At 54.0% G+C, this 25,344-nt stretch overlaps 2 protein-coding genes and 1 long non-coding RNA gene across 3 annotated transcripts; all 3 read left to right on the forward strand.

The window, feature by feature from the left end:
- Positions 1-6,155: 6,155 nt before the first annotated feature.
- Positions 6,156-7,091, forward strand: LOC309452406 (olfactory receptor 14A16-like; the record flags this gene model as incomplete). Its single annotated transcript, XM_082077037.1, has 1 exon — positions 6,156-7,091. The coding sequence occupies one exon, from the start codon at positions 6,156-6,158 to the stop codon at positions 7,089-7,091; it is 936 nt and encodes a 311-aa protein (XP_081933163.1).
- Positions 7,092-18,448: 11,357 nt separating this feature from the next.
- On the forward strand, positions 18,449-19,727 carry LOC309452410. The gene is made up of 3 exons (XR_014186543.1): positions 18,449-18,562; positions 18,893-19,025; positions 19,676-19,727. It is a non-coding gene; the product is annotated as an uncharacterized lncRNA (long non-coding RNA).
- A 43-nt stretch (positions 19,728-19,770) lies between these two features.
- Positions 19,771-24,367, forward strand: LOC309452407 (uncharacterized protein; the record flags this gene model as incomplete). Its single annotated transcript, XM_082077038.1, has 4 exons — positions 19,771-19,867; positions 20,439-20,564; positions 21,732-21,856; positions 24,221-24,367. Exons 1-4 carry the CDS (start codon positions 19,777-19,779, stop codon positions 24,365-24,367), a joined length of 489 nt encoding a protein of 162 aa, XP_081933164.1. The 5' UTR covers positions 19,771-19,776.
- Between the last annotated feature and the right edge of the window lie 977 nt (positions 24,368-25,344).

Here is a 25,344-nt window from a genome sequence, read left to right on the forward strand (position 1 = left end):
TAAGAACATGGAGTCAAACCATAAATCTAACACTCCCAAGTACTCCACCAAACCATGTCCCAAAGCGCCACATCTCCACATCTTTTAAACACCTCCTCCCATGTTGTGGGAATGGCTGTGCCTGGGAGGTGGGGAATGGCTGCTGCTGGGGTGGCTGTGCTCAGTCATGGCCCATGAGCTGACCCTGCTCTGCTCCTTTCTTACACTGCCCACACTTGGATGGTCCTCAGGAATCATCCATGACCCTGGTGGATCCATGAACCCCCTGCAGTGATGGGTGTGGATCCAAAGAGGGGATTCAAGCAAGTGTGGGACGGAGACATTGAGGTGACTGGTGACCATTGCCAGGTGTATGAAAGAAGTTGGATGAGTTGTGAGGAATTCACGGGCATTTCCAACTCCACAGAAAACCAGAGCCTTGCAGTTAAAGCAACAGCACTTGACATAAACACCACCCCCAAAACACAAAACACTCACACTGACCACAGGAAAAGCCTTGAAAAACATTGGAGAAAAATCTACCAGGTCCCAGGGGTCAGGGCTCAGCCATTCTGGTGATGAACAAGCATCAAGGGCTGACATGGCATCAGAGCCACCTCCACATGGCCCTCACCACCTGTGACCAGTGTCTCCAAGTCTTCCCTTCAGCAGCCTCCAGGGACAGGGACCTGCACTGGTTGCTTCCTTCATAGCTGTGTCAGTGATGGCCCTTCGTGGGGTCCCAAACACCCTCAGAAACTTGGGGTTTGCTTCTGCCTTTCACTTCATCAGAGGTTTGTTCATTCTTTCCGTATCTGCAGTTCAGGATCATGGCAGCAGAGGGGTCACTAACGTCTAAAATGCCCTTACAAACCAAGGCTCTGTGCATCATTTTCCTAAAGGCTTCAAGTGTGGTGTGGATGATTAGGGAGATTTCAGGAACAGCCAAACAGAGAGCATTTTCATAATAAATAGCAATAAAGCCAAATTTCTTCTATTTTCTTCCCTGTTCACCCTTCCCTCCCTTTCCAGAACAGGTGGCATCAGCAGCCTCCAGGTCATATTAATGTGGAATTTCTCCTAGGAAAGACTGAATATTTCAGAAAAGTGCGTAACTAAATCACCATATGAGTGAGGAGACAGGCCAGGACACCTCAAGAGGAGTCACACTCCTCTGGACCAAGAGGTGGGTGTCCCTGGCAATCTCAGGTGCCACAGCACAGTGATACTTGTGTTCAGGAGCTGGTCAAGTGACCCATCTCCTGTTCTGTAACGGCGTCTGAGTTTGCTCAGGTCACCCCTGACCTGAGCCCCATCCACTGCTGGGTGTTCTCCAGACTCCTGCCTTCAGGAACAAAGTCCCCGGAGACCTTGCTGGTGAAGATGGAGGCAAAGAAGCCATGAAGAACCTCAGTCCTGTCTGATTCTACTCTTATGAAGTTCAGCACCAGGCCCACCTTCACCCTGTCTATTCTTTCACTGCAAGTTAAGCCCTGTCAGCTCATCTTGCTGCCCTCAGCCTCCCCTGCAGGTATTAAGTCCAGGGTAGATTTGGCATATTCTCTGCATCTATGGACAAGGTTTCTAAATTCCTCCTTTGCAGCTTCCCCTGCTCCCACCTCCTGTGTGCTGCCTTTTTCTCCTGCAGCTCCAACAGTTCAGAGGAAGAGCCTCACAAGATAAATGCTTCTGTTCATGGGTACTTGGAGAGATCATTCTTATGCTTGGAGCAGGCTGTCCTGTAAGGCTGATAAGATTTCCTGAGCTCCTACAACCTTCAGATCTACTTCCATGTCACCACTTATATTGGCCACCATCCCCCAGTTATGTCCAAGTCTTCTCCTCTGGAGCCCACCAGCCTATGCTCTGCTGCTGGCCTTCCTCCCTCCCCTCTGGTGCCTGGGACATGGCCCTCTCCTGGTCATGACAGCCAAGGTGGACACTGATGTTCACATCCCTCACCAGTTCTTCCTTCTTTCCCAGTTCCAGACCTGGTGAACATCACCCTCGTTGGCCCATCAGGCAGCTCTGTTAAGCAGTTGGCCCAAGATTCTTTGGAGTGTTGGCATCTGCAGCTTTGCCTGACCACTGAGTGTCAGGGCAATTACAGTTCCCCATAGGAATCTGCTCATTGACTGGTGTCTTTCTTGAGTTGCTGACAGAAGATCTTTACAATTTCTTCTCCACCATCCAGCAGTTTGTAACACCCAACAGGTTGTCACCCTGTACTGGGTTTTCATGGAAAAGTCTTGGAACTGGGGTTGAGTGTGGGTGTGCTACAGTTGTCACCTCTCTGAGAAGACAACAGGAGTTTGACCAATGTCAGACAGAGCTGATTTCAGCTGCTCCAAGATGGACCCACTCCTTGCCAAATCTGAGCCACTCAGTGATGCTGGCAGCACCTCTGGGATATTGTATTTGAGAAAGGGTGAAAAACGCTGCACAGAAGCAGGTGGGAGAGAGGAGGGAGGAAATGGGAGAGAAAAGCTCTGAAGACACCAAGGTCATATCCCATAGGACCCAAACAGGTCCCTCAGCAGGCCAAATCCTGCTCTCCTGAAATCCTGCTCTTGGCCTTGTTCTCATCTCCCAGGAGCCTCAGCTCCACTTCCCCATCCCTGACTGTTCCATCCTGACCAACTCTTTCTGGTTTGTAAGTGTGAAGTCCCACAGGGCACCTCACCCCACTGTCTCCTCAGTCACCCGTGTCAGGAAGATGTTGTCAATGAGCTCCAAACCCTCCTGGATGGCTGGTACCTTGCAGATATTGGGATATCTTAGGTTTGCCACGACGACACGGCCCTGGAAACATGAATCTTCTTTCATTTGTCTGAAGGAGGCCTCATCTAATTCCAATTCCTGATTAATGGGCCTGTAGCTGATGTCTAGTCACCACAACACTGCCCATGTTGTTCTGCCCTCTCATGCTGACTCCTCAACGTTCAGCTGACATTGTCTGTCCCCAGGCAGAGCTCCACACATTCCTGCTGCTCTAGCACATGAAGGGAAACTTCCCCTCTAAGTCTAGAGCTCTGGCATTATAAGTACCAGACCTCCAAGGCCCCACAGTTTCTCCAGTAGGGGCTATTTATAGCGTCCTGTAACTCCTCATGCTGTTATCCTGGGAGAGACACCCTCATCAGGATAAGCCATCTGCATGCAAGCATTAACAGCTGAGCAAATGGAGCTTCTGTCCAGGGAGAGCAGCAACTTTGATGAAATCTGGGATTCAGCTAGGTTAGGGTTTGATAAGGGGAAGTGGCCAGTTCTGTATCAGGGTGGCACAATAACCCAATCCGTCAGGACAGAGCAGGAGCTGAGACACTGAGCAGTGACCTGAGGAGAAGGGCCTGGGCACTACAAGGTCCCCACACCAGCCCGTGGTGCACGCTCACCATGAACAAGGCAGCTGCACACGGGGCTGCATGAGGAGGAGCGTGGGGACCCAGACACCTGCAGTTCTCATCCCATTTGGTTCAGCACTGGTGTGACCCACACACATGGGTGTGTGCCAGTGTGCGGCTTCCCAGTTTGGAGCAGCAGGGAGGAACTGGAGAGTGCAGGGCTGTGCCAAGGCAGGTTCAGCACCTTGTGCACATGGTGTGGGGTGCTGAGGGACCTGGGCTGCTTTGGCCCAGCAGTGCTGGGGAGGCTGCAGCAGTGCAGGAGTAGCCTGAGAGTGCTTGAAGGGTCGTTTCAGAGGTGGTGGAAGTTTTCTGCATAGTGGGAAAGAGCATGAGAAAGAAATAATGGCCCAAAGTGCAGCTGGGGAGGTCCAGGCTGGACATGAGCAGAAAGGAATGTGACTAAAAGGGCAGTGCTGTGGTGGAGCAGGTCAGCAGAGGGAGTCTGCATCAGCCCAAGGCTTTGTGCTTCAAGGAACAGCTGGGGAGGATGGAGAGATCTCAGCAAAGGAAGGAAGATGCTCAGACAAGAGCAAGGTGGGCAGCAGGGGGGATGTCTCCAGCCTGCAGGGACAGAGGTGCAGGGGATGCCACAGCACAGGACAGGCTGTCGTGGAGATGATCACGGGATGGAAAGAGGCTGAAAGCCCCACCAGACATGAGCTCCTTCTCCCCTTGGCTGTGGCTGTTGTCTGCACCTCTGATGCCTGTGAGGAGACACCTTGTCCTTCCAGCACAGGGGACCCATGGCCTCCTTGTCCCCAGCCAGGAACCTGGGAGGGGTGGGACCATAGTCCTGCCCTTGGCCTTGCACAGCCCCACATCACACTGTCCCAGGAAGGGCCCTGGGCAACCTGGGAGGGACAGGATCTGCCTTCCCAGGGCTGGGGGTCAGGACTTGGCCTTTTGGTTAAAGAAACACAACCAGGTTTACTCAGCATCAGAGCCACCTTTACTGTGCTTTTCCTGACATCCAGTTTTCTTCTCTATCCGAACCTGGATATTGTTTCTCAGTAGGTTCCCTCAGTGGGACCCATTAACAGTACAAGAAACTTTGGAGTTTGAATCTTACTTTGTCTTGTTGAGAAGTTTCATCACCTTCCTCCAGGGTATGAAGTTCATGGACTCAGCACCAAACCCATCAGAGGGGTCATTAAAGCGCCTTGGGCTGGTCCTGTGCTGCTGAGCTGGGCTGGGCTCCTGGGACACAGGGAGCTCATGGAAGCGACAGCGCTGCAGAGGGACAGCTCTGCCCAGGAGCAGCTCCTCTGGACACGCAGCAGGGCTGAGGGCTCTGCCTGGGGATCTCAGGAGACGAGCAAGGCAGAGAGAGATTAAAGGTGGTCAGGACTGGGAGGATGACTGAGAGCTCACTGGAGGAGAAACCTTTGCAGCCCTTGCCATGGTAAGTCTCTGGGTGCAGGGCAGTGCAGCTGTAGCTCCTGGAGGCATCTCCTAAAACTGGCACAGGCACAGCTTGCGGGGTCTGTAAGGACGGGGCTCTTGTCAGGCCATGTTGAACAGCTGTGAAGCCGGGTGAGCACCCAGGGGTGCCCAGGGCTGTCCTGCAGAGCAGGGTCCCTGCACCCCAGGGCTGTGCCGGGCAGGGACTCTGCCGCCTGCCAGGGTCAGCGCTCAGCCTGCCCGGGAGATCCCATGGCAGCAGCTGTGGGGGGAAGGAGCGACCCCCGGCAGGGCAGGCAGGGAGCTTGTGTGGTTGAAGGGGCTGTGTGGGTCAGGGCTGCTCAGAGCTCCAGATCCCCCCACAGACATGGCAGAGGGTCCTTCTGAACAACGACATCAATACAGGAACAGCCGCAAGGGAAGGAGTCTGTGCTTTCAGTTTTCCACTCTTGGTTGTCTGGGTGTGCAGTGGGAGATGGGGATTTATTTCTCTCTTTGGAGAAGACACTGAGACCCCAGTTCTCATTAGGACGTGTCTGAGCTGCTCCTGAGCCCCTGCACACACAGAGCTGCCCCTGGGCAGTGCCAGGAGGTGTGAGCAGGACAGAGCTGAGCACACAGCGGGTGGGACGGGGTCTGTGACACTGACAGGGAGCAGACCCAGGGACAGACACACAGCTGCAGGCAGCACAGATATGGTCAGGAAGACTTAACTGCTATCAGAAATGCTGGGGATGGGATTAGCAACATCTCTCACATCCTTTCCAGTGCAGACACATCTCCCAGTGCAACCCCTGGTCTCCTCTCCTCCCCAGCAGACCCTCTGCCCCAAAGCCATGGGGTCCAGGTCACGAGTCTCCACCTCAGCAGCTGGACCTCCAGGTGAAGGGTTTCTGGAACATGGTACACAAAAAAGGTGCTAAAAGTACTTGCTCTACAGTGTCATTATGTGAGTGGCAGCAGCACAGCCAGGTCAGGAGAAGGTTCCACAGCATGCCCGTCTGCCTTTCTGTCCTTGCCTTATTTCTCAGGAACACCACAGTGTTCTTCCCTGTTTCTCCACCTGTCCCTGGTGCTCTTGCTCTCTGGGGTTGGGGTGGGAGTTTGGGTCACTTCTTGTTCTGACACAAACTCAAGGCGTCTTGCCCCAAAGATGTGTTCATGGAAACCAGATGCCCAAGCTGTCTTTTAGGCTGTGATGAACAGTTTTTTCTCACTTGGTAGAAAGAGAGAATGAGCTGAAATATCCCTCCATCAGGGAGGGTGTTTTCCATGAGAAACAGCATGTTTATTTTCCTCAGAGAGGTCTCCCCTAACTTGTCACTGACTTTTCCTCCTTGCACAGGTCCTCATGCCCACAGGCAGCAAATGTCCAACAGCAGCTCCATCACCCAGTTCCTCCTCCTGCCGTTCACAGACACACGGGAGCTGCAGCTCTTGCACTTCTGGCTCTTCCTGGGCATCTACCTGGCTGCCCTCCTGGGCAACGGCCTCATCATCACCACCATAGCCTGGGACCAGCACCTCCACACCCCCATGTACTTCTTCCTGCTCAACCTCGCCCTCCTCGACCTGGGCTCCATCTCCACCATTGTCCCCAAGTCCATGGCCAATTCCCTCTGGGACACCAGGGCCATCTCCTTTTTGGGATGTGCTGCTCAGCTCTTTTTGTTTTTCTTTTCCATTTCAACTGAGTATTTTCTTCTCACCATCATGTCGTACGACCGCTACGTTGCCATCTGCAAACCCCTGCACTACGGGACCCTCCTGGACAGCAGAGCTTGTGTCCACATGGCAGCAGCTGCCTGGGCCACTGGGTTTCTCTATTCTCTGCTGCACACGGCCAATACATTTTCACTGCCCCTGTGCAAGGGCAATGCCCTGGGCCAGTACTTCTGTGAAATCCCCCACATCATCAAGCTCTCCTGCTCACACTCCTACCTCAGGGAACTTGGGCTTCTTGTGGTCAGTGCCTGTTTAGCTTTTGTGTGTTTTGTGTTCATCGTGGTGTCTTATGTGCAGATCTTCAGGGCCGTGCTGAGGATCCCCTCTGAGCAGGGACGGCACAAAGCCTTTTCCACCTGCCTCCCCCACCTGGCCGTTGTCTCCCTCTATATCGGCACTGGCATGTTTTCCAACCTGAAGCCCCCCTCCATCTCCTCCCCATGGCTGGACCTGGTGGTGTCAGTTCTGTACTCAGTGGTACCTCCAGCAGTGAACCCCCTCATCTACAGCATGAGGAACCAGGAGCTGAAAGTGGCACTGAAGAAGCTGATTCAGTCATTTTTCTGTCAGCAGCAATAAGTTACCTGTGTCTCTTCAGAAGTGATTTCCAGTTCATCTCAGGAACCTCCTGTGCATTGAGTTTTCATCTGTGATAACCATGTTTGTAAAGGAATTTCTTCACCCACGGCACTTCTCCAGAGCAGTGACTCAGAGGCCTGTCTACCTGTTTCTGGGACCGTGGTACAACTGGTGTCCTGTGTCACATCTCTGTAATACAGTTGTGGACCCATTTTTAAATCACTGTATTTCTGAAATTGGGGCCATCTCTTTGAAGCACGCCACAAAAGGGGATTTCCTCAGTATTTGGGGCTTGGGCTCTTCTTCCAAAGCTGTGGTCAACCTGAATAAATTTCCCCCACAAGGCCATGCTGCTGTACTTGTGTTTTTCATGGCTCAGGGGAGGACATGGGGCACCATGTTACATCATGGTGCTGGTTTGAGTGTCCATCTGTGGGTGCCCAGTGTTCCTGGAGATGGTGAAGGACCTTCAGTGATCTGCCTTGGACTGTCTTGCTGTGGTTTTCAGGCAACACAGCCTGCTCTCTGTGCTCTGTGTTTCAACAGGAGAATGAATGACCCACAGGACCCTATTTCTGCATTCCCCAGCTCAGGGCAGGCTGCTCTGTCACTGCAGTAGCAGGAGCAGCATGAAGAGCTCCTGGCCAGGATTTGTGTGCTGGTGAGAGGGGCTGGCACAGGAGGGCTGCCAGCAATGGGTGTAAAGGATCTCTTGAAAACAAGAGCAGGGGACAAAGCGGGGCCGGCCTTGCTTCCATCATGCCATGGCTGGCCCCAGCCCTTAGGCTGATAGGCTGATCCTCCTCTCTGTCCCAATCCATCCATCCATCCATCCATCCATCCATCCATCCATCCATCCATATCAGTACTCCATCTGGGAGAGCTGCCTCACCATGTTTCTCATCCCAATGAGATCATAGAATCATTTAGGTTGAAGGAGACCCTCAAGATCACTGTGTCCAACCATTAACCCAACTCTGGCACTAAACCGTATTCCTAAGAACCTCATCTATATGTAGTTTAAAGACCTCCAGGGATGTTCACTCAACCACTCCTTGGGCAGCCTGTTCCGATGCCTCACAAACTCTTCCATGAAGAAATTTTTCCTAATATCCAAATTGAACCTTCCCAAGTGCCACTTCAGGCTGTTTCCTCTCCTTCTCCAGTTGCCATATGAGAGAACAGACCAACACCCTCCATGTTACAACCTCCTTTCAGGTAGCTGTAGACAGCTATAAGGTCTCCCCTCAGCCTTCTTTTCTCCAGGCTAAACAGCCCCAGTTACCTCCACTGCTCCCCATCTGACTTGTTCTCCAGACCCCTCACCAGCTTTGTTGCCCTTCTCTGAACTCACTCCAGCACCTCAAGGTCTTTATTGTAGTGAACATAGGATTTGAGGTGCATCCCCACCAGTGCCAAGAACAGAGGGATGATCACTTGTCCTGTCCTGCTGGCCACACTATTCCTGGTGCATGCTGGGATGCTGGTGGCCTTCTTGGCCACTCAGGCACACGCTGGCTCATGTTCAGTCACTGTCCATCAACACCCCCAGGGCCTTTTCCATTGGGCAGATTTCCAGCCGCTCTTCCCTGAGCCCGTAGTGTTGCCTGGGGTTGTTGTGACCCAAGTGCAGGACCCAGCACTTGGCATGAAATTGAACAAGTCCAAGTGTTGGATGTTCACCTGGGATAGAGTAACACTGAGTGCAAGTGTAGATTGGGAGAGAGCAGCTGGAGGGCAGCCCTGCAGAAAGGGATCTGGCATGATGGTTGGCCACAGGGTCAATAGGAGGCAACACTGTCCCCCAGCAGTCAAGACGGTAAATGGCATCCGGGGGTGCATCAAACACAGCATGGCCACGTGGTCAAAAGAGGTGACAAGGCTGCTGTATTCAGCATTAGTGCGGCCTCACCTTGAGAGCTGTCTGCAGTTCTGGGCCCCACATATTTTTACAACAAGGACGTAAAGGTCCTTGAATGCATCTAGACTGTCCCTAAGTCCATTGGAGGCCCTTAGGAAGAGTTCCTCTCTCCAAATATCCAACCCAGCTTGTTACTGCATGAACAACCAGGAGAAACTGCCCCTGGGCCCTCATTCCAGACCCCATCTCCTCCTCCCCATACAGGCAGTGCTCTTCCCCTTGGCACTGAGGTGGTTCCAGGGACCGAAGAGACACCTGTTGGGTGGGGATATGGTGTCCTTCAGTGCTCCTCATGGTGCCTCCTGCTGGGCTTTGTGCCACTGGTCACAACCCTCTGAGCCTGGATGTTCAGCCAGTTCTCAGTGGTGCTAAACAGGAACACGCCCATGAGCACATTGGGCTGCACTGGGAGGAGCGTGGCCACCCAGACAAGGGCAGTTATTGCCCATCGTGACTCAGCACTGGTGTGGTCACATCTGGAGCCGTGTGTCCCAGTGTGAGGTTCCCCATTCTGGAGGAACGGGAGGAGCTGTCATGTGGCCAGAGAAAGTCTGGGTCATGTGTGGAGATGTTGAGAGACCCAAACTTCTTTAGCCTGGTGAAGGGGAGGCTCAGGAAACGTGCTGGTTTTACTGAAATTGGGTTAATTTTCTTCATGCATTTTGAACCCCTCCCCTTCACAGCCAGTACAGTCTTTTGTTTAGATTTACTATGAGAATAATTAGATAATGCTGTTTCTTCCCTGGGATAGAGTTCATTTTGTCTTTTAGCAGCTTTACAGTGTTTGCCATTTGGTATGAAACAAACGTCAGAACTCACTGATATCTTGGCTGTTGTCAGGGAAACCAAGGACTTCTTTAGCCATTCAGCTGCAGAAGCAGATTGGCAGGAGGGGACACAGACAGGACAGCACCTGGATTGACATGCAGGCTGATCAATGACATATTCCCTATGATTAGCATCATGCTCAGTCTAAAGCTGGAGCCGGCTTTTAGGGCTTGTTACATCCGTTACTTTGGGTTTTCCAGCTGGTTTGGTCAGTTCCATTCAGAAGTTTCATTCTGTCAGGAGTTGGATGTCAGTTCGGCCTTTTGCTGTTCTGCCATTTTGCCGTTGGCCTTTGGGCCTTTCTGCCTGTTGCCCTTTTGCTCTCTATTGCTGGGATGGGCTGTTCAGGACCAAGGTGCTCCCTTCTGTGGGACTGACTGCTCCGTGTGACTGGAATTACACAGGGGATAGCACTGAGTATATTTTCTTAATTTATCTTTAATTTATCTTCTTTAATTTATCTATTTCTATTTAATTTACCTGGACTATTGTCAGTGAAACCAAGGACTTCTTTGGAGTCCATCTGCAGGTGCACACTGGTAAGAGGAGGCATAGACAGGACAGCACATGATTAACATCCAGGTCAATCAACGAGCTATTCTCTACCATTAGCGTCACACTCGGTATAAAACTGGAGGTGCCTTTTCCAGCCAGTTAGTTTTGGTTTTCTGGCTACATTGGTTAGCTCTGTTCAGAAGGTCCGTTCTATTGGGAGTTCAGTATTAGGTCAGTTTTACGATGTTTCGCTGTTTTTCAGTTGGCCCTTGGGCCTCTCTGCCTTTTGCACTTGTACTTTCTCTTGCCTGGATCATCTGTTCAGGACCAGGGTGCTCTCTTCTTTTGGGCTGCCTCAGCACAACTGGAGTTCTGTGGGGGATGGCACTGAGTATCATATATTTTACTTCATGTATATTTTAGTATATTATTATTAGTAGTGTAAAACCATCAGAAAATGCAGCTCTGGAGGTCCAGAGTGAAGTTCAGGATAGAGAAATGTCATTCTGAGCGCAGTACTGTGGTCATTCAGAAGGACTCTGCATCAGCCATGACTTTGTGTTTCCAGGAACAGCTGGTGAGGATGGAGAGACAGCAGCACAGGTGGGGACACACTGGGCTGAGAACAAGGTGGGGAAGCACATGGGGTGTCTGCAGCCTGTGGGGAAACAGTCACAGGCCTGGGACAGTGCAGGTTGGACTGTGGTGGACATGGCCAAGGGCGCTGGCAAGGCTGGATGTCCCTGAAAGAGCCAAGGTCTTTGTCCCCTTGGCTATGGCTGATGTCCCTGCCAGCGAGGCCTAAGAGGACACACATGGTTGTCATGGCCATGGCACCCCATTGCCTCCTTGCACCCCCAGGGAGTGTCACACCATTGTCCTGCACTGGGCATCACACTCCCCACAGCCCCAGGAAGAGCCCTGAGCCACCCGTGAGGGACAGGATCTCCCTTCCTAGGGGCAGGGGCTCAAGGCTTGGCCATTGTCCTTCATCAGACAAACCAAGGGCTTTCTCAGCATCAGAGCTGCTGCACTTTGCCTTTGCCTGATGCAATCACTGCCTCCAATTATCTGCTCTAATGAGTCCCTGGGGAGGCTTTGTCAGTAAGAGCCCTCAGTGGGGCCCATTAATGCTTCAAGGTACTTTGGAGTTTGCTTCTGACTTGGACTTCTTGAGCAGATTCTTCAGTTTGTCCTTGGTTTCTGAGGTTCATGGACTCAGCACCAAATACACCATGGGGCTCATTAAAACACAGAGAGCCCTAACGAGCAATGTTTCTTTCTGTAATTTCCTTCAAATCTTCAAGACTTGTAGAACTAACTGGAGAGGTTTCAATGGGACACTTACTGATGAAGATTTCAAAGAGATTTCATAAAGGAGGGTTTTTCTTTCCAGGGTATTTTCTGTCATTTTCCGGTGTATAGAAGAAGTGACAGCAGCATTCTACACTGGACATTGATCCAGAGGGTCTCCTGAAGACATCTGGACAGGCAGGAGAACAGTCCCTTGAGGCTGGACACTGTATGGACAACCTGGCTCCTCACCCCCACCCCCAGCCTGCTAGTTCCCTCGTTGGCCACCAGAGATTGCATCACTTTTCCTACATCAGATTTCTCCACTGAGCTCTGCAGGAGATGCTGCAGCTCCTGTGCACCAGCTCCACCTGCTCTCCTGTGCAAACACTGCACAGTTCAATAAACAGCAAAACACTTTCCTCAGCTGTGTGTGTAAGCTGGATCTGATGAGGTCCAGCATCCACAAGGGACAGCCATACAAGAACTGCTTTAGGCAGAGAGACAGGAGAGGATAGAAATAAACACAAGGAATGTGTTGACTGCCATGTTAATTAGAGCTCTGAAGAACGGGGCAAGTTTGTAACTCCCTGAAGCTCAAAGCAGAAACCAGACAGTTGAGAGGCCACTGAATGACCAAAGAGCAAGTGGAGGAGAAACCTGAGAGCACTGGGAAGGGCAAACGTCCAGACAGTCTGGAAAGTTGTCCTGTGACAGGGACATTTAATCAGGAGAGGTGGGAACTCCTGAACGACGAGGGAGATGAAATACTAGAGTGTTGGTAATAGAAGTACAGGGGAAGACAATATTTCTTCTCCTACCCTTAGTACGTCTTTCATCAGCTGTCTCACCATAAACAGCCAGTGCCATTTTAGGGCCCCAGTGCACCTGAGGTGCTGGCCTGGGATTGGCATCTGTCACACAGGACCTGGGGAGACCAGAGCACCTTGCAGTGCAGGTGGAGCCTGGGCAGGGGTTCCCGGGGCATCTACACTGGCACCAGGTGTTTGTGTTCCTGGAGCTGAAGACATTTATGTCCTAAATCCATGCCCAGTTCTGGAGAACTCTTTCCTTTCCAAAGAAAAGTGACTCCCCTGCAAAGAGTTTTAAATAGATAAATACATAAATACATAAATATATAAATACATTAATACATTAATACATTAATACATTAATACATAAATAAGTAAGTAAATAAATAAGTAAATAAATATATTAATACATAAATACATACATAGAAAGAAAGAAAGAAAGAAAGAAAGAAAGAAAGAAAGAAAGAAAGAAAGAAAGAAAGAAAGAAAGAAGGAAAGAAAGTTAGTTGACACCTTCCTTTGCTTTGGATCTTTCTCTTCAGTTCTTCTTAACTGTCATTGACATCAATTGACATCTGATGGGCCTGCAGGCATGAAGCCAAGATCATTTTGTGTCTTGCACAGCGCCCCATGCCCTCTGAACCTTCCCTGCCCAGGACTCCTCACACTTTGCCCAGAGCGAGTCACACTGAGGTGTTGGCTGGTTCACTGGCTGAGATGTTGGTTTAGATGGTCACCTACAGCACAGGTGGATCCTGCCCCGGTGTTGGCTGGTTCACTGCTGAGATGTTGGTTTAGATGGTCACCTACAGCACAGGTGGATCCTGCCCCGGTGTTGGCTGGTTCACTGCTGAGATGTTGGTTTAGATGGTCACCTACAGCACAGGTGGATCCTGCCCCATCATCGCCTGCTCTGCTCCAGTCTGAAACAGAGCCCAACATCACAATGGGATCATGAGAGAACTGAGGTTGAAGGGACATCAGGAGTCTGCAGCACAACCTGTCACAAACTGGGTCACACCAAGGTGTTCAAGCCTTGATTCAATCAGAGCTTTAGCAGGACTAGAGAAGTGATCATCCCTTTGTACTGGGCACTGGTGAGGCTGCACCTTGAATCCTGGGGTCAGTTTTAGGCCCCTCATGGCAAGGAAGACATTGAGGTGCTGGAGAGAGTTCAGAGGAGGGTGACAAGGCTGGTGAATAGTCTGAAGCACCAGTCTTATGAGGAGCGGTTGAGGGAGCTGGGGCTGTTCAGCCTTGAGAACAGGAGGCTGAGGAGAGGCCTTATTACTCTCTACAGCTGCCTGAAAGGAGGTTTTATCATGGAGGGTGTTGGTCTCTTCTCCCAAGTAGCAAGTGATCAGACAAGAGGAAATGGCCTCAAGTTGCACACGGGGAGGTTTAGATTGGATATGAGGAAAAAATTCTTCAGGGAAAGGGTTTTGAAGCAATGGAACAGACTGCCCAGTGAGGTTGTGGAGTCACCATCACTGAAGGTGTTCAAAAGACATACAGATGAGGCTCTAGGGACATGGTTTATTGCCAGAATTAGGTTATATTTGGACTCAATGATCCTAAGGGTCTCTTCCAACCACAATTATTCTATGATTCCATGATAAGTCATTTTTGCTATTTTCTTTCTCAGAGGCCCATGCAGCCTCCCTGAGAGCCAGGACATTTCTGAGGTGTTGGAGAGACGTCTCACGGTCACACCAGCCAGTTCCACCAGCACCTGTCTGCCCCTTCCCAGACCAAACCTTTTCTCCATATCCCAACCTTCCAGGCGAGTTTCTGGGACACAGCAAATGTTCTGCTGGTCTTCTGGGATTGTTCAGAAGAGAGCAGCTTGCCAACATGTTGATGGGCTCTCTGTGCACCTCAAAGCTTTCCTGACCATTTTTCTCAATGTCCTACTTGTACCCAACCTTTCTGGTCCTTAAGCTGTACATGAGGGGATTGAGCAGGGATCTGGGGAAGGTGTAGAAAAAAGGCTTTGTCAAACTGTCTTGCGAGGGCTGTTCTGGGCATCTCACAGTCAAGGATGAGGGTGCTGGAGAAACCGGTGGCACAGGTGAGGTGAGAGGTCCAGGAACTCATTCATTCCTATTGAACGCCATTGAATTCTATTGACTCCCATTCATTCCTATTGACCCCATTGAATTCTATTGACTCCCGTTCATTCCTATTGACTCCATTGACTCCCACTGATTCCTATTGACACCATTGACTCCCATTGATTCCCATTGATTCCCATTGACTCCCATTGAGCCCCATTCATTCCTATTGACTCCCATTGATTCCTATTGAGCCCCATTGACTCCCATTGATTCCCATTGACTCCTATTGACACCCATTCATTCCTATTGAGTCCCATTGACTCCCATAGACTCCCATTGATTCCCATTGACTTCCATTGATCCCCATTGACTTCCATTGACTTCTATTGATCCCCATTGACCCCCATTGACCCCCATTGACTTCTATTGATCTCTATGGGTGTCTATGAGTCCCATTGACCCCCATTGATCCCCATTGACTTCCATTGATCTCTATGGGTGTCTACGGGTCCCATTGACTCCCATTGACTCCCATTGACTTCTATTGATCTCTATGGGTATCTATGGGTCCCATTGACTCCCATTGACTTCTATTGATCTCTATGGGTGTCTATGGGTCCCATTGACTCCCATTGACCCCCATTGACTTCTATTGATCTCTATGGGTGTCTACGGGTCCCATTGACCCCCATTGACTCCCATTGACTCCTATTGATCTCTATGGGTGTCTATGGGTCCCATAGCCTCCCAGTAGCCCCCATTGCCCCCCATTGTCCCCACACCCACCTGGCCCCCTCTTGTCCCAGCCGGCCATCATGGTGCCCACGCTGAGCCCCATGCCCCGGTAGCCATAGACCAGGAAACAGTGTCATTGGTGAGAGGTCCAGGTGGAGAAGGCCTTGTGTCTGTCTACACTGGGGTAGAGCAGTGATGCGTTCATGGGATGCCCATGTGAACAGGAAGGGGACAAATAGCTCTAAAATGCCTTCCAGCCAGTTCTTTACCCATCGCAGATACACCATCCAGGCCATGAGCTGCAGCTTCTCCAGGAGATGCTGTGGGATACGGTGTCACAGGCTTTACTGCAGTGTAAGGACACAACACCCACAGCCTGTGTGGCGGATTCACTCCCCACGACAGACTTTCCCTCATCTGCTCAGCCGGTCACCTTGTCACAGAAGGAGATCAGGGTGGCCAAGCAGGACCTGCCTTTCATCCAGCCATGCTGATTGGGCCCGATTGCTCGTCTCGTGTGTGTGACCTCACAGTCCTTTGCCAGCCATGTTCCTGCTGTTGGCCAATCCCCTGCAGAGGCAGAAGTGACCTCACAGTGCCCTCCACACCCATTGGCTCCCTACTGGACTATGAGTTCCTGAGACACAGTGACCACACGACATCGTACCCACCATCACCCTTTATGTGGTCCAGTGTGTGAGCAGATCAAACCAAGCTGCTTTCATCAAATGTATCTGATAGATTCCTATCAAGGGTTTGAGTGGAGAAACGTTCCTCAAGGAGCTGCTGTATTTACTCTGGGGCATTTTACATCTCTGCTTCTACCTCTGATTTTTTCTTCTCCTTCCTCTGTCTATTCTGACGTGAAAGAGCTCTCCAAGGAAAAGATTCATGGAATCCTACAATAACCCAGGTTGGAAGAGACCATAGAGATATGTGGGGGGCGTGGCTTGTTGAATGAAGGGGAGGGGGTGGAGCCTCCCGCAGGCCCCGCCCCCCCGGCGCTGACGCCCCGCCCCCCGGCCCCGCCCCCTCCCCTTGGCCCCGCCCCTCTCTCCCCAGGGCCCCGCCCAGCCCAAGGCCGTCAAGAGGAAGATCGCGCTGATTGGTCAGTGGGCGGAGGGGGCGTGGCCGGGGGGGGGGGCGTGGCCTGGAGGGCGGGGGTTGAGCTATGGGGGTCAATGGGGCCATAGGGATGAATGGAGGGGGCGTGGCTTAGTAAAGGGGGCGGGGCTGGAGGGGGTGATGGGGTGAATGGAGGGGGCATGGCTTGTGGTGGGCGGGGCTTAAGCCCCATTGATCTCTATGGGAGGGGTGGGTTTAATGGGGGGTAATAGGGATGAATGGGGGGCGTGGCTTAAACTGGTGGGCGGGGCTTAATGGGTTGTCTGTAGGGTAATAGAGATGAATGGGTGGGCTGCCCCATAGATTTCAGCGACCCACAAGCTCACTTATGGGGCAGCAAACCCCCCCCCCCTCCTTGGACCCACAAGTTCACTTATGGGGCAGACTCGGTGACCCCCAACTTATGGGGTAGCACATGGACTCCTGAGACCCACAAGTTATGGGGCACCCCATGGATCTCCAGACCCGCAACTTATGGGGCAGCCCATGGACTCCTGGGACCCACAAGTCCCTTATGGGGCACCCCATGGATCTCCAGACCCACAACTTATGGGGCACCCCATGGATCTCCAGACCCACAAGTCACTTATGGGGCAGCACATGGACTCCTGAGACCCACAAGTTACTTATGGGGCACCCCACGGATATCAAGACCCTCAAATCACTTATGGGGCACCCCATAGATCTCCAGATCCATAACTTATGGGGCACCCCATAGATCTCCAGCCCCCCAACTTATGGGGCAGCACATGGACTCCTGAGACCCCCAAGTCACTTATGGGGCAGCCCATGGATCTCCAGACCCACAACTTATGGGGCACCCCATGGATCTACAGACCCACAACTTATGGGGCAGCCCACGGATCTCCAGCCCCACAACTTATGGGGCACCCCATGGATCTTCAGACCCCCAAGTCACTTATGGGGCACCCCATGGATCTCCAGACCCACAAGTTACTTATGGGGCACCCCATTGATCTTAAGACCCACAAGTCACTTATGGGGCAGCCCATGGATCTCCAGACCCACAACTTATGGGGCACCCCATGGATCTCAAGACCCACAAGTTACTTATGGAGCAGCCCATGGACTCCTGAGACCCCCAAGTCACTTATGGGGCACCCCATGGATCTTCAGACCCCCAAGTTACTTATGGGGCAGCCCATGGACTCTTGAGACCCACAAGTCACTTATGGGGCAGCCCATGGATCTCCAGACCCACAACTTATGGGGCACCCCATGGATCTCCAGACCCACAACTTATGGGGCAGCCAATGGACTCCTGAGACCCCCAAGTCACTTATGGGGCACCCCATGGATTTTCAGACCCACAAGTCACTTATGGGGCACCCCATGGATCTCCAGACCCACAACTTATGGGGCACCCCATGGATCTTCAGACCCACAAGTTACTTATGGGGCAGCCCATGGATCTTCAGACCCATAAGTTATGGGGCACCCCACGGATCTCCAGACCCACAACTTATGGGGCAGCCAATGGACTCCTGAGACCCCCAAGTCACTTATGGGGCACCCCATGGATCTCAAGACCCACAAGTTACTTATGGGGCACCCCACGGATCTCCAGACCCACAACTTATGGGGCACCCCATAGACTGCTGAGACCCCCAAGTTACTTATGGGGCACCCCATGGATCTCCAGACCCACAACTTATGGGGCAGCCCATGGATCTCCAGACCCACAACTTATGGGGCACCCCATGGATCTCCAGACCCCCAAGTCACTTATGGGGCACCCCATGGATTTCAAGACCCACAAGTTACTTATGGGGCATCCCATGGACTCCTGAGACCCCCAAGTCACTTATGGGGCACCCTATAGATCTCCAGCCCCCCAACTTATGGGGCAGCCCATGGACTCCTGAGACCCCCAAGTCACTTATGGGGCACCCATGGATCTCCAGACCCACAACTTATGGGGCAGCCCATGGACTCCTGAGACCCCCCCCCCCACTTATGGGGCAGCCCCACGGTGACCCATGGGATCAATTTGAAGTTGGGGGGGCGGGGTTTGGGGGGGGCGTGGCTTGTTGAATGAAGGGGAGGGGGCAGAGCCTCCCGCGGGCCCCGCCCCCCGGCGCTGACGCCCCGCCCCCCGGCCCCGCCCCCTCCCCTTGGCCCCGCCCCTCTCTCCCCAGGGCCCCGCCCAGCCCAAGGCCGTCAAGAGGAAGATCGCGCTGATTGGTCAGTGGGCGGAGGGGGCGTGGCCTGGAGGGGGGGGGTTGAGCTATGGGGGTCAATGGGGCCATAGGGATGAATGGAGGGGGCGTGGCTTAGTAAAGGGGGCGGGGCTGGTGGGGATTATAGGGGTGAATGGAGGGGGCGTGGCTTGTGGTGGGCGGGGCTTAAGGGCTGTCTATGGGGGTCATAGGTATGAATGGGGGGCGTGGCTTGAGCCGGTGGGCGTGGCTTAGTCCCCATTGATCTCTATGGGAGGGGGTGGAGCTTAATGGTAATAGGGATGAAAGGAGGGGGCGGGGCTTAGCCGTTGTGTGTGTGTCTCCCCCCCAGCAGCCGCCAAGGGGGCGGAGCCGGAAGTGGGCGGAGCCCCGGCGGGGGGGGCGTGGCCCGGAAGCGGCGCTGGGGCTCCAGCACCACATGCCCCGCCCCCAAGAGGTCGATTAGCATCAGCACCGAGTCCCTCAAGGTACCGCCCCCCCCAGGCCACGCCCCCTCCCCTAAACCCCGCCCGCACCCCCCAGACCCCGCCCACCCCCCAATCCCCGCCCACACCCCCCCCGGCCACGCCCACCCCCCCCAACCCCGCCCCCACCCCCCCAAACCCCGGCCAGTCCATAGGGAGCCACCGGCCAATCAGAGCGAAGGGGGCGTGGCCGGGATCGCCCTGGGTGCCGGCCCCGCCCCTCCCATAGAGATCAATGGGGCTCAAGCCACGCCCCCCCATTCATCCCTATGACCCCCATAGCCCAGCCCTTAGGCCACGCCCACCAGCATAAGCCACGCCCCCACTCATCCCTGTTACCCCCACAAGCCCCGCCCACCACCCTAAGCCACGCCCCCCCATTCATCCCTATTACCCCCCATTAAACCCACCCCTCCCATAGAGACCAATGGGGCTTAAGCACCGCCCACCACAAGCCACGCCCCCTCCCTTCATCCCTATTACCCCACAAGCCATGCCCCCTTTACTAAGCCACGCCCCCTCCATTCATCCCTATGGCCCCATTGACCCCCATAGTTCAACCCGCCCCCCCAAGCCACGCCCCCCGCCCCCCAGGCCACGCCCCCCACCCCAGGCCACGCCCACCCCCCCAAACCCCGCCCCCTCCCTTCCAGAGCCTGATCCCGGAAATCAAAGTGGGGGGAGGGGGCGGGGCCAGCGACCCCCCGCCCCGAGCTCCCCCCGCCCACTTCCGGGGAGCGAGGGGAGGGGCTGGATGACGTCAGCGAGGGGGCAGAGCCCCCCGGGGGAGGGGGCGGGGCCAGCACGTCCCCCCCCCATTGAAGTTCATCAGGACGGTCACCCAGGTCGGTCGGGATTGGTCGGTGGGCACGGGGGGCGTGGCCTGGGGTGGGGGGGGTGGCCTGAGTGGGGGCGTGGCCTGGGGTCGGGGGGCGTGGCTTGGGTGGGGGAGCAGGTTGAGGTATGGGGGGTAATGGGGCCATAGGGATGAATGGAGGGGGCGTGGCTTAGCGGAGGGGGCGTGGTTTGTGGGGGAAATAGGGATGAAGGGAGGGGGCGGGGCTTATGGTGGTGGGCGGGGCTTAAGCCCCATTGATCTCTATGGGAGGGGTGGATTTAATGGGGGGTAATAGGGATGAATGAGGGGGGCGTGGCTTATGGTGGTGGGCGGGGCTTAATGGGGGTCTATGGGGGTCATAGGGATGAATGGGGGCGTGGCTTAGGGTGGTGGGCGGGGCTTAATGGGGGTCTATGGGGGTCATAGGAATGAATGGGGGAGCGTGGCTTGAGTCCCATTGATCTCTATGGGAGGGGCGGGGCCGGCACCCAGGGGGGTCCCGGCCACGCCCCCTTCGCTCTGATTGGCTGGTGGCTTAATGGTTTGTGCTCTATTCATTGGCCACGCCCCCCTTGCAGGAGATTGGTGCGGAGAACGGCGGGGAGGAGCCCGCGGGGTGGGGTGGCGCCGAGGCCACGCCCCCCGGCGCTCAGGCCACGCCCCCGTTGCTGAGGCCACGCCCACGGAGCCGCCCGTTAAGAGAAGTGGGTGAAGGGGGGGGGTGAACCCCCATCGAAAACCATTGGGACCCATTGAGCCCATTGGGACCCATTGAACCCCATTGACCCCCATTGGGACCCATTGACCCCATTGGGACCCATTGAACCCATTGGGACCCATTGGGACCCATTGAACCCATTGGGACCCATTGAACCCATTGAACCCCATTGGGACCCATTGAACCCATTGGGACCCATTGAACCCATTGAACCCCATTGGGACCCATTGAACCCATTGACCCCATTGACCCATTGAACCCCATTGAACCCCATTGACCCCATTGACCCCATTGGGACCCATTGACCCCATTGGGACCCATTGAACCCATTGGGACCCATTGGGACCCATTGAACCCATTGGGACCCATTGAACCCATTGAACCCCATTGGGACCCATTGAACCCATTGGGACCCATTGAACCCATTGAACCCCATTGGGACCCATTGAACCCATTGACCCCATTGACCCCATTGACCCATTGACCCCATTGACCCCATTGACCCATTGAACCCCATTGAACCCCATTGACCCCATTGACCCCATTGGGACCCATTGACCCCCATTGACCCCCATTGAACCCCATTGGGACCCATTGACCCCATTGACCCATTGACCCATTGACCCATTGACCCCATTGACCCCATTGAACCCCATTGAACCCCATTGAACCCCATTGACTTCTATTGACTCCCATTGATTCTTATTGACTCCATTGAGTCTCATTGATTTCCATTCATTCCCATTGACTCCCATTGATTCCTATTCATTCCTATTGACTCCATTGACTCCCATTGATTCCTATTGAGCCCCATTGACCCCATTGAACCCATTGAACCCCATTGGGACCCATTGACCCCCATTGACCCCCATTGAACCCCATTGGGACCCATTGAACCCCATTGATTCCTATTGACTCCATTGACTCTCATTGTTTCCCGTTGATTCCCATTGACTCCCATTGATTCCTATTGAGCCCCATTGATCTCCATTGATTCCCATTGATTTCCATTCATTTCTATTGAGTCCCATTGACCCCCATTGACCCCCATTGATTCCCATTGACTCCATTGACCCCCATTGGAACCAATGGGGACCCATGGTGGGGGTAGGCGGGGCTGGGCTGACTGTCTGTCTCTGATTGGTCGTTGCAGGCCCTGCCCCCCCCGCCCGCCCCCCCCGCGGGTTCCAGCTGCCCGTGGACGAGCCTGTGAGGGCGGGACCCCGCCCCTCCCCCCCCCGGCAGCGCCCCGGCCGCATCGTGCACCTGAGCAACCTGGTGAGACCCACAGATTGACCCATAGATTGACCCATAGACACCTATAGTGACCCATAGAGACCCATAGAGACCCATAACTGACCCATAGATAACCATAGATACCCATAGAGACCCATAGGGACCCATAGACACCCATCGTGCACCTGAGCAACCTGGTGAGACCCACAGATTGACCCATAGAGACCCATAGACACCTATAGTGACCCATAGAGACCCATAGAGACCCATAACTGACCCATAGATAACCATAGATACCCATAGAGACCCATAGGGACCCATAGACACCCATCGTGCACCTGAGCAACCTGGTGAGACCCACAGATTGACCCATAGAGACCCATAGACACCTATAGTGACCCATAGAGACCCATAGAGACCCATAACTGACCCATAGATAACCATAGATACCCATAGAGACCCATAGGGACCCATAGACACCCATCGTGCACCTGAGCAACCTGGTGAGACCCACAGATTGACCCATAGAGACCCATTGTGACCCATAACAAACCCATTGTGACCCATAGAGACCCATAACTGACACATAGAGACCCATAGACACCCATAGACATCCATAGAGACCCGTAGGGACCCCCATTGTGCACCTGAGCAGCCTGGTGAGACCATAGAGACCCATAGATTGATCCATAGCGACCCATAACTAACCCATAGATACCCATAGACATCCATAGAGACCCATAGGGACCCATAGAGACCCATAGATTGACCCCTAGAGAGCCATAGGGACCCATAGGGACCCATAGGGACCCATAGTGACTCATAGGGACCCATAGAGACCCATAGACACCCATAGACACCCATAGGGACCCATAGACACCCATAGGGACCCATAGGGACCCATAGATTGACCCATAGAGACCCCTAGAGACCCATAGAGACCATAGAGACCCATAGACACCCGTAGATTGACCCACAGTGACCCATAGTGACCCATAGACACCCATAGGGACCCATAGATTGACCCATAGAGACCCATAGAGACCCATAGAGACCCATAGAGACCCATAGATTGACCCATAGTGACCCATAGACACCCATAGAGACTCATAGATTGACCCATAGATTGACCCATAGTGACCCATAGCGACCCATAGATTGACCCATAGTGACCAGTAACTGACCCGTAGACATCCATAGTGACCCATAGTGCCCCACATCCTGCCCCACAAGTGCCCCACATCACCCCCATTTCCACCCCAAATATCCCCCCGTGTCCCCCCCATATTGACCCCATATTCACCCCACATCTTCCCCACTGGCTGCCCCACATCCCGCCCCACATTGTGCCCCATAGCTGCCCCACAAGTGCCCCATAAGTGCCCCATATGGACCCCATATCAACCCCAAACCCCCCCCAGACCTCCCCCCACCCCTGCCCCACATCCTGCCCCACATCCTGCCCCACATCCTGCCCCACAAGTGCCCCATAAGTGCCCCATATGGACCCCATATCAACCCCAAACCCCCCCCAGACCTCCCCCCACCCCTGCCCCACATCCTGCCCCACATCCTGCCCCACATCCTGCCCCACAAGTGCCCCATAAGTGCCCCATATGGACCCCATATCAACCCCAAACCCCCCCCAGACCTCCCCCCACCCCTGCCCCACATCCTGCCCCACATCCCGCCCCATAAGTGCCCCATAGCTGCCCCACATCCTGCCCCACATCAACCCCATATCCACCCCATATCGACCCCATATTGACCCCACCCCCCCCCAGACCTCCCCCCACCCCTGCCCCATAGCTGCCCCACATCGTGCCCCACAAGTGCCCCATAACCCCCCATTTCCACCCCAGATATCTCCCCATTTCCCCCCCATATCGACCCCATATTCACCCCACATATTCCCCATTGTCTGCCCTATAAGTGCCCCATAGCTGCCCCACATCCTGCCCCATAAGTGCCCCATATCGACCCCATTTCCACCCCAAATATTCCCCCATTTCCACCCCGTACCTTCCCCATGTGTCCCCTGTATTCACCCCACACCCTGCCCCACATCTGCCCCATAGCTGCCCCACACCTGCCCCACATCCTGCCCCACAAGTGCCCGATCACCCCCCATTTCCACCCCAAATATGCCCCCATTTCCACTCTATATGAACCCCAACCCTTCCCTAGACCTCCCCCCACATCCTGCCCCATAGCTGCCCCACATCCTGCCCCATAAGTGCCCCATAGCTGCCCCACATCAACCCCATTTCCACCCCAGATATCTCCCCATTTCCCCCCCGTTTCCACCCCAAACCTCCCCCAAACTTCCCCCCACATCTTCCCCATTGTCTGCCCCACATCCTGCCCCACATCTCCCCATAAGTGCCCCACAAGTGGCTGTTCCAGGTGCGGCCGTTCACTCTGGGGCGCACGGGGCGGATCGACCGCATCAAGTCCCACTGCTACGTCACCGTATGTGGGGCAGCTATGGGGCAATCTATGGGGCAATCTATGGGGCAGCCATGGGGCAGGGTGTGGGGAGATGTGGGGTGAATATGGGGTCAATATGGGGTTGATATGGGGTGGAAATGGGGAGATATTGGGGGTGGAAATGGGGGTGATGTGGGGCACTTATGGGGCAGCTATGGGGCAGGATGTGGGGGGAGGTCTGGGGGAGGTTTGGGGTCGATATGGGGTGGAAATGGGGAGATATCTGGGGTGGAAATGGGGCACTTGTGGGGCAGCTATGGGTCAATCTATGGGGCAGCTATGGGGCAGCCAATGGGGAAGATGTGGGGTGAGTATGGGGTTGATATGGGGGGGAAATGGGGAGATATTGGGGTGATATGGGGCACTTGTGGGGCGGGATGTGGGGCACTATGGGTCTCTATGGGTCTCTATGGTCACTATGGGTCATTATGGGTCAATCTATGGGTCACTATGGGTCACTATGGGTCAGTCTATGGGTCACAATGGGTTACTATGGGTCAATCTGTGGGTTGCTGTGGGTCAATCTATGGGTCTCTATGGGTCTCTATGGGTCATTATGGGTCAGTCTATGGGTCCCTATGGGTCCCTATGGGTCAGTCTATGGGTCTCTATGGGTCAGTCTATGGGTGTTTATGGGTCCCTATGGGTCTCTATGGTCTCTATGGGTCATTATGGGTCAATCTATGGGTCCCTATGGGTTTCTATGGGTCACTATGGGTCAATCTATGGGTCACTCTATGGGTCCCTATGGGTCTCTAGGGGTCACTCTATGGGTCAATCTGTGGGTCACTCTATGGTCTCTATGGGTCTCTATGGGTCACTATCGTCTCTATGGGTCCCTATGGGTCAATCTATGGGTCTGTATGGTCACTATGGGTCACTCTATGGGTCAATCTATGGGTCTGCCCCCCAGTGCAAGTCGGTGGAAGAGGCCGTGGGTCAGTCTATGGGTCCCTATGGGTCTCTATGGTCTCTGTGGGTCAATCTGTGGGTCTCTATGGGTCAGTCTATGGGTCAGTCTATGGGTCTCTATGGGTCTC

Source organism: Streptopelia decaocto, assembly GCF_964273445.1.
Source record: "Streptopelia decaocto genome assembly, contig: HAP1_SCAFFOLD_107, whole genome shotgun sequence".
NCBI lineage: Eukaryota > Metazoa > Chordata > Aves > Columbiformes > Columbidae > Streptopelia > Streptopelia decaocto.